The sequence below is a fragment of the Lolium rigidum genome, chromosome 7 (assembly GCF_022539505.1).
Source record: "Lolium rigidum isolate FL_2022 chromosome 7, APGP_CSIRO_Lrig_0.1, whole genome shotgun sequence".
NCBI lineage: Eukaryota > Viridiplantae > Streptophyta > Magnoliopsida > Poales > Poaceae > Lolium > Lolium rigidum.
Window position 1 is genome coordinate 202,614,340 of NC_061514.1, and position 9,681 is coordinate 202,624,020.

Below are 9,681 nucleotides of genomic sequence, written 5' to 3' on the forward strand. Positions count from 1 at the left end.
GAAGGCTTCAGGAAGTATCTTGAATCCAGCGGTGTGCTCGATACTCTAACGAAAGGTTTGGTGCTATGTTCGTTAAGTATATCTTGGTAAATTTCCGTTTATGTGACCGGCTAGTTATGCCTACTACTTATCATCTTGCAGTTCTTGTTGCATTGTATGAGGAGAACGACAAACCATCATCTGCAGTCGAGTGAGTTGAATTTTGGCATGCTTATTTTCTTGACCCATCTGCCAAACGAATGATTAATGATTATCTTTGGATATTCATGAAATGGAAGCTCGGTTGAGTAGCTCTTAAATTTCTATAAATGACATAAAAATAAATGGTTTTGGGTCAATATTCATGCTAGGACTAAACATGCTGATGTATCCCAGGTTTGTTCAGCAGAAATTGGGTGGTCCTTCTATTTCTGACTATGAAAAGCTGAAAGCTGAGAAGCTGGATTTGCAATTGAAGTATAATGAGCTCTTAGAGACTCAAAAGGAAACAAGTAGACAGGTAAACTGTGTTATATGTTTGCAAAATACAAAATATGCAATGTTACTTTGCCCATTTACATGAAATTCCAAATTTATAATGCATAGTTGGATATTAGTCGTGAAATAGCAAGGTATGTATTTTGTAACCACATAACTAACATTAGGGCAGTTATAACTGTGGGCTGTGTGGTGCCGCTATAGCATGAACTAGTAGTGATTTTCCTGAACGTTGTTGTGGGAATATTCAGTGACCTTACTTGTTAAGTACCCATTCACATAATTACATAAAATGTGTGCTGCTAGATGGAAATAGTTACATTACCATTTCCACTTCAAGCAAAGTTTACAGTTAAAGGATGATCATGTACTGCAAGAGATTATTTTGTTAGAAATGGAACCGACAATTAATATACATTTCTCTTTGCAGTTGGAGGAACTTAAGAACTTGAAGATTGACGCACCTTGGAATTAATGGAACCAACCAGTGTTGACATAATAGGTGTCACGAAGCAAGTATATATGCCCTCTTTGTTATGTATCATCAAGTTCTATAAAAAAGAAACATTTCTTGGTAATGCATTTTACTCTCATTAAGTGCATGATCCACTCCACGTGGGACAGGTCAGAAATACCAATACTTCATGGGTGAAGCTGAACTTGGGCACTACTATGATTCATACCGAAAAGCCCATCCACTCCAAAGTGCAAAATTTGCTCTGTTGTAAAGCAATGTTGTTGGTGGTGTGGTTTTGTAACATTAGAATCTTTTATCTCCAGTGTTCTTGTTGATTTGCAAGATAAAAAAAAAGAGGAGATCGGTTCTTGGCTGTCAATTGTCTTGACTTTAAATTTGTTAATATATTTAATTTCTCAAATTAGCAAAATATAAAATAATTTTGGATTCGAAAGATTGAAAGTAAACTTTTGTTGCACATCTTTTTATATGACATAATCCGACATAATTCATTGGCTCAACCCTTTTGAAAAGAATACTATGTTTTCTCTACCGATGTACTACAAAAATTATGTTGTACTATGTGTCTTATGCTTACAAAAAAATCCTCTCAAATCCTTATGAAATCCCTTCGATCTGAAGAGGCCTTAAAATCTCACGGTGTCGTTTAGTCATGCACTTTGTGAATCCTACGGCGTGTCACCGTCGAAAACTCGAAATGAAAGTGTCCGCGTGATTCTTTGCGCTGGACAGCCCAACCTTCGCGAGCATTTTTGCACTATGCTCCCTCAAAACTTCTCCACCGCTCGCAATGCCGCGGCCCTCCGCCTCCGAAACCGCCTCCCGCTTCGCCGCCCACTGGGTCGCCGACGCCCTCGCCGCCGACGATGCCCTCGACTTCTCCTCCCTTATGGGTACGCTGATACACCCAATTGTGTCCTCCACTCCACCTCCTCGCCGTCCGCTCCGCCGCCTCGTTGATCTCACCTCGTGTCTCCTTTTCCGGTGATTTGCAGCGCTGCTGGACGCCACGCCGGAGTCCCTCGCCGGCGCCCCGGCGTCCGTGTCGGAGCGGGTGGCTTTCCGGTGCCTGCAGGAGCTCTCTGCTGCCACCTCCACCGGGGATGGGCCCACGGCGTCGCGGGCGCCGGCGGGGGTGCTTAGGGTTGACATCACTCGCTCTTGCGAGGACTTGCTGCTTCAGATCATTGGGAAGGTAATGACTGCCCCCTATGATGTTGTTCGTATCCCTTTCCTTAAATATTATTTTATTCACCGATGAAAAATATTTTATTGACCTCATTGAGTAACAATGGCTCTTGTGGATAAGTTGATTCCATCATCTTGGGAGCGCTTTAAGGAACACGAGATAGTCACTGTAAGCCTTTTGTTACATATGCCGGTGACAAAATTACGATTGTGCTAGTCTATAGTTGGTCATTGGGAGAAACCTAGTATGTCACTATCACGAGGGGTTGAAACAAAGGAAATTTGAACGAATTGGAGTAAGTTTATACTCCCCCCCGTTCCTGAATATAAGACATTTTGGGGCGTCTTATGTTTAGAAACAGAGGTAGTAGCATTTATATTTCATGATAGAGATTGGGATTTGGAAAACAAAAAAAAAAGGTTAAAGATTCCATTTTATATAAATAAATCTTATACCCCCTCCGCCCGTTTTATCTTGCAAAAACAGCTTATATTGTGGGATGGAGGGAGTAGTATCTATTATTGATTCAAGAACGACCATGGGTAAGATAATTCAATCTAAAATATTTATGTTTAAATATTCCTTAGTGATGCCACATATTATTTCCGTTTGCGATTTTGACTTGACTTGTTTCAGTGCTCTAATTTATCAGAAAGCCAGGGATCCCAGCTTTTTTTTGTTATCCATTGCATAAGAAGTAAGCATTATGTGTTAAAGGGGGAAGTTCCCTCCCTTAGCTGTATGTTGTTTTGGTAGAAATGTGGCACCTGCGGAGGCTGCGCCTCGGATACGGGTAGGCGAGCTCACAGGCACACACTCTAGCCAACCGGGCACTGTTCAGTTCTCACTCCATGCACATCTATTGTAGAGTTAATAATTATGTGCAGAGTGTAGTGCTTTATTTGTTATTAACTATTAGTTGACTTATCGCATAATGAAACAATCTTCATGTACTTTTAGTTTTGGTTGCATTAGAAACTGAGATATGCTGTAATCTGGTTATCACTCAGACATTTCCAGTTTCCAGATGATTTCAGATTTTTGTTACATTAGTATTACAATTTCAGGTCGGAACCTCGGGAAGTTTCAGGAAGGATATGCTTCCAGATTTTAGTCAAGATATCCAAAACATTATATGCATCAAGAAGCCTAGATTACCAGAAACATGTTTTGAGTTGGTATGTTAAACAGCTTATTTCAAAATCATACATAGAAAAAGATTTCTGTGACAAATTATGCTGTATGTTTTATGTTTAGCTCAGAGAAGTGGACCCAGAAATTGCTTGCATGGCCTTACCTTCCCCATTGGAGCAGAATGGTGACAACGCACATGATCGTTTAAATATGGAGGAGCCTCGATTGCCTACAGATAATGCTATACATCTGGTAGAAGACTTGGCAAATTTAGCCGATCAGACATACAAAGAAAATATCATGAAGGAATTAAGTGAACCAACTTCTGATCTTCAGCAACCATGTATATCAGACACCATAATTCCACGGGTGGATAGCAGCAAAACTCATCCAAGTTCTCCACAAAATGACCGTGGTGAGAAAGCAAACCAAGATCTTGAGTATGAAGGTACAAGCATCCAGCGAGTGGAAAAGGATTCAGTTCATGAGAAACTGGCTCCGCGCGATGGCAGCGTTTTACCTTCTGTAAGTTGCAATGATGCTATTCAAGGAGATAAATCAGAAACCAACCATCTGTTAGGGAAACGTAAAGAACATGCAGCGTTATATGAACAGCCGAATGATGGTAACTGTCACCTGAAAGTCTGTTGTGCCGACAAAGTTAATCAATCTATATGTAGAGATGGCGGCAGTCTTGAAAAGAATATTGCGGCCATTGGGGGCCTGAGTGCGCACAGTGCTTCAGGGCCTTGCAGCTGGAGTGTAACCTTGCATAATAGAATCTCAGAGGGCAATTATTTATCCGAGCAGAATAATGCGAAGAGAACCACTGATGTTCAGAAACTCAGTTGCAGTATACCTGCCCCAATCCCTCCTCGGGATGGGGATGGAAGAAGCGCAAAACAAATATCAAACAAGGAAACTCTTGCAAACACTGTGGTGGAAACATCACACGCCCACTCCTCAGATGATAGTTTAAGTGGTTCTGCCGACGAAATGTCATTCTGTATCAAGGATCAAGGCACAAATAGCTTGCCCAGGGGCTGTTCAGAAAAAGATTTGTGCATTAAATGCGGCAAATATGGTCAGTTGCTGAAATGTAGCAGCTGCTTGTTAGCCGCTCACAAGAGTTGTTTTGGTCCATCGGTGACTTTTGTAGACTCTGGCAAGTTTTGTTGCCCAGTATGCTTCTATACTAAAGCTACTGAAGCATATAAAGAAGCAAAGAAAACATATTGTGAAGCTAGGAAGAACCTTGCTGCTTTCCTTGGCTCACAGCAATTGATCAATCAACACGACGAACAACTGCCTGAAGTTCTGCCAAGAGTTTCCCCCAGCAAGGGTCATTTGAATGGGTGCAATTTGGTGAAACGGAAAAATAGCCAGCAAATTGATATGCATAGGCTTGCTTGTTCAGATGAAAAGGCTGATCAGCACAGAAAGAAACAGAAAACAAATGCTACAGTTGATGCTTGTCATGAGAAAGCAGTCACTGGAAAGGCTCCTTTTGCTGCACAGAAAGAGCAAGAAATGAAAATCACAGAAACTCGTGAAGAATCTGGCAACGAGAATTCATGTGACGGAATGAGAATTACATCTCATGAAAAATGCGGCCCTTCTGCTACAAATCAGGTATGTAAGGCTGACAAAGATGATAGTCTTAAAAATTGTAACCAAGGTGATGGTGAAACAGAAGCTATATCTTCAAAAATTGATATGCATAGGCTTGCTTGTTCAGATGAAAAGGCTGATCATCACAGAAAGAAACAGAAAACAAATGCTACAGTTGATGCTTGTCATGAAAAAGCAGTCACTGGAAAGGCTCCTTCTGATGCACAGAAAGAGCAAGAAGTGGAAATCACAGAAACTCGTGAAGAATCTGGCAACGAGAATTCATGTGACGGAATGAGAATTACATCTCATGAAAAATGTGGCCCTTCTGCTACAAATCAGGAACGTAAGGCTGACAAAGAGGATAGTCTTAAAAATTGTAACCAAGGTGATGGTGAAACAGAAGCTATATCTTCAAATGACTCTGGCCAGCGGTCATTACTCCCTTTGCGTAACAGCAGACACCACGAAGCAAGATTGCAAGAAAGGGAGACACCAGTATCATGTAATTCAGGAAAAGCTACTGTGCAGCAGGGTCAACACATGCCTTCACCATCAAGAAAAAGAAAATATGCATATCCAATCAACCATTGGTAAGTGCGAGAATGGAGCTTCTTCCTTGTTCTTTGTTTGTACTTAATACTATGTATATATAAATAAGCATGTCTACAGTCCATGAATGTTAGTTCAATTTGTTTTTATTTTTCGGAGTTGGGGCGGGGGGGTGGGGTGTAAAAAGTTCAATTGTTCTCAAACTGTTTCCATTATTCCATATTATTAGTCACATACCATGGATAGTGTGTCCAGTTTTTAGATGATTTGAACGAAAAATTGTCTAATATCTTTTGGGAAAGCAATCTTCATTTTTCATGGATGGTTCCAAATTCACTTGGAGTTTTTTCAAACCTGTGATTACTTCTAATAAAAGTTACGTTCAGGACCTTGGAGTTAACTTATACTTCCTCCATCCCAAAATGTAAGGCGTGTAAGCCCTCCTAATTTTCCCCAAAATGTAAGGCGTGTAAGCAATTTTATCTTGTTTCTTCCCTTTTTGCCCTCCATGCATGCAGCGGTGTACCGCCATCTCAGGTCCGTGGAATCTGTTTTTTTGCCAGCTGCACATGGTTGGTTTCCTAAACAAAAGAGATGCTAACAGATTGATTCCCACATCCTGTCAATCTACTCCTATACAGCATGTCGGCTCATCTCATCATTCAAAAATGCATACATCTCATCTCTATGGTGAGCGAGAAAGGGCCATCTGACTGGCTCGCGCGACAAAACAACGATGAGCTCATGGATTACACCAGCAATGACGACATTGATCTCTCGCCGGAGGTCCGCGGCGTCGCTCTCTCGCTGGAGCTACACAGAGGCTGGTGGGAGGGAATCAGCTCCAATCCCTAATCAATTGGAGATGGCCCTGGCGAGAAGAGCATGCAATCCCGATAGTTACACTGTCATTATGGCCTAGCTGTACCAGCCTCATTTGGCAATCACATAAGCCAGGGGCAAAAAGGTGCAAAAGAGCCTGCGCTAAGTTTTGTGCACAATTTCTTACACGCCTTACATATTGGGATGGAGGGAGTACTTAAGTGCATGAGGTGCTCGCACTATGTCATGAACCAAGTTTATTAGCTAGAACAACTTCATATTGGATGATCCACTTAGTTCTGAACACTGAGCACTAACTTAATGTCTAGAACTGACTATCTATTTTGCAGTTCCGATATGGTCGCACCAACTGGAAGGCGCTCGAAGCTCTCTTGGACGGATGAAGAAGTAGCAGCTTTGAGGGTAAGCATACTTCGATTGTAATTTTCATTAGCTGCACCATTTTCCAAGCAGGGAACTCCCTTGTTGATTTCATGTCTATAATTTTGTCCTCCTTAACCTATATAGTTACACTATTGATTTTTTGATCCAGGAAGCAATGGAGAAATTTAACCCACGAGACAACAGGCCAGTTCCATGGGTTCAAATACTAGAATACGGTAGGGATGTGTTTCACCGTGCACGCCTCCCATGTGACTTGAGGGTCAAATGGAGGAATATGATGAAGAAAACAGGTTCCTGACACTGGCAAGATTATGTCTTCTCTAGCCATATTCTCATGTTAGTCCTTCACTCCTTGGAGCTCATCCATTTATCTCCTCTATTCTATCAATTACGATATTTTTTTCTCAATTGTTGATTGTAGGTTGTTTGGCAGTAGCTCCTCCCAGTTCTTTTCGGAGACATGTCTGTCATTGTGATAGTTATTCACACTTGTTACTGTTTCGTGCACGGACTAAACATGTTTATATCTCCCAGGTTTTCTCGGAGTTGGGTGGTCCTGCAGTTTCGAACTATGAAAAGCTCAAAGATGAAGGGTTGGATTTCCAGTCGAAGTTCAATGAACTTTTAGATGCCTGCGAGTAAAACATGCAGACAGGTAAACCATGTCAGCAAAAATATGCTATAGCAAATCCTGGTCCTTGGTTTGAAAGCTTCTTTAACTTGTTATTAAAAGTTGTGCCTTGAGTAGAATAGTAACCCTAGCCGCCTCTCTCCTCAACCCTTCCCTAACCTAAGGCACCTCCCTCCCAACTTCCTCCCCCACCAACCGAGGATGCTGTGGCGGACAATGGAGGTGCAGTCTCGTGCTGTTTTGTGGTCGTGGGGGCCTATCTGATGGCGATGAGGCATGGAAGCTGGGGTACTGACCCCCGTTGGTGGTTGTTGGGGCACCGCGGCTGTGAGGGCGGCACGGTGGCTTCTTGTGAGCGTTTAGCTGGTTCCGGCACACTCAACAGCATGACGCTGGAATGCTTTCGCAAGGTTCCTCGCCAATCCAGATCACAACCGGTGGTCGATTTGTTCACATTTGAAGTAGTCATTAATCCAATTAGTTTGAATGGTATGGCCTTCATTGACTGGGTCTAGCGTTAATTTTTTTGCGAGGCGACAATCTCTGTCTGGTCTAAATTGGTCGGATCTGGGAAGCATAACCCTCACGCCTCTTTCCTGAAGGAGTTGTCTTGGAGTTTCAAAGGTGAACTCAAGGGTGATTGGGTGAAAACCTATGTTTGCTTCTTTAGGCCTTCACTTGCTGGCTCCAACATCATTGTACGAGTGGTGCATCCTTCTCGTGTAGGCGTTATCTTGGTGCCCACAGTGCTGCCTAGGATCTTCGTTGTTTGTGGGTCTGTTTGATTGTGAGTATTACAGCTTGTCACAGTGCGCTCATCAGCCAGCAGCCAAAACAAAATGTTTGTAATACCAGTGCATAAATATCACTATTTCAGTCCATAGGTGATACAAAACTTTGAACTGCGCTCCTCTTATATGCCGTATACTAATTTGGCCCCTTCTAGGATCAAGCTTAAGCTTTGCCACTAAACCGACGTGTGGCTTCCTATCCCTTTTATGCCATGTCTTGATCATGGTTTGAATAAAATCTTGGTTGTGTGTGAAATAGTTTTTCCCAACTTATAAATTCCCAGTCATCTTCGCTGATGTTTGTATCTCGTTTGATTGTTCTGTTCAAGCCTGATGACATCTTCATGTAACCGAATACGTTTTGATTTGGACGTCACTTTCTCCGTGGAGCTTGGGGAACTAGAGAGAATTGGGAGCGCGGTGCAGCTTCAGTGGGAAAGTGTGGTGATAGTTACTAGTGTACATGGTGTAACTAAGCAGTGTATATGCCTTTATAATACTATGAAACAGAACATTTCTTGTGCTATATGCTTCACTGAGCAATGTATAGGGCTTGCTAATATATTGCCCGCGGTGAAACACGTCGGAAGCTGTGAAAATATCTTTGATGTTTCAGATCTGATGTTTTCCCAAACGGAGCTTTTGACGTTGTAGTCCGTTTTGCGTACTTGTGTTTTGCGTACTTGTTGCTTTACTCTGAGTACGAGTGCATCTTCCGATGCTCATGTGCTTGAAGGTGGTTTTTTTTTACAATGTGGTGAATAGATGTCAAGCCTTCACCATTAATGTTTGTATTGGTATCAAAAGAACGTGTCAATACAACAAGAGGTACAAGGATTTCTTCGGTGCCATGCCAATGCTAACCGAGACATTTTCGCCCTTGGAAAAACTACCAGAGCCTCTTTGATTAGCAGAAAATCAGCCGAGAGCTGACCTAGCGCGCGGCGTGCAGACGAGTTCCACCATGATGTACGTGAGGGTGAGGCAGGAAAACTGTGTTTTTTTTTCTCTCTCTTGTCAGAAGGTTTGAAGCCGTCTTCCACACTCCCCGCGCGGCGCGATTCATCAGCTCCATCGAGCTTCAGGACCGACCCTAACCCCAGATCCGAGCTTCTCCAAGCAACTGATTCGGCTGCCATCGGCACAGGAAAAGTTGACCAGTTGTGCCATCGGTCACGCGACAAGCTAACGGCATCTCCAGCGGTGCGATCGTTTTCGTCCGCTGTGACCGAAAATGTGTCTGGCACCATCTTCAGCGGGGCGATGCAAAGTGACCGGGCCTTCCGCGGAGACGCAAACCTGACCCAAATGATACGTCTCTGCGGACGCGGAAAGTGTTCGCTCGCGTCTGGCGGACGTTTTGTCTGGCCCGCCTGGCAGTGACCCAGCGTCGATGCGTCTTCTCCACTAGTACTGGCGCCGAGGCGTCGCTTCGGTAGTCTGCGGACGCGTAAATAGCGATGCCTCGCGTGGCGCGCGGCCGTCGCATACCTCTGCGCACGAAGTAATGCCGATGCCACGCGTGCCGTGGCCCTCGCCCTGCCTTTATATAAACAGGGGCGGTAGCATCTCATCTCATCTCCCCACTAAA

The 9,681-nt window shown here is 43.3% G+C and overlaps 1 protein-coding gene across 1 annotated transcript; it reads left to right on the forward strand.

The window, feature by feature from the left end:
* Positions 1 to 1,745: 1,745 nt before the first annotated feature.
* On the forward strand, positions 1,746 to 8,721 carry LOC124672457. Its single transcript, XM_047208680.1, has 8 exons — positions 1,746 to 1,848; positions 1,951 to 2,150; positions 3,212 to 3,322; positions 3,402 to 5,482; positions 6,614 to 6,686; positions 6,817 to 7,004; positions 7,203 to 7,323; positions 8,420 to 8,721. Exons 1-6 carry the CDS (start codon positions 1,746 to 1,748, stop codon positions 6,964 to 6,966), a joined length of 2,718 nt encoding a protein of 905 aa, XP_047064636.1. The 3' UTR covers positions 6,967 to 7,004; positions 7,203 to 7,323; positions 8,420 to 8,721.
* The last annotated feature ends 960 nt before the right edge of the window (positions 8,722 to 9,681 follow it).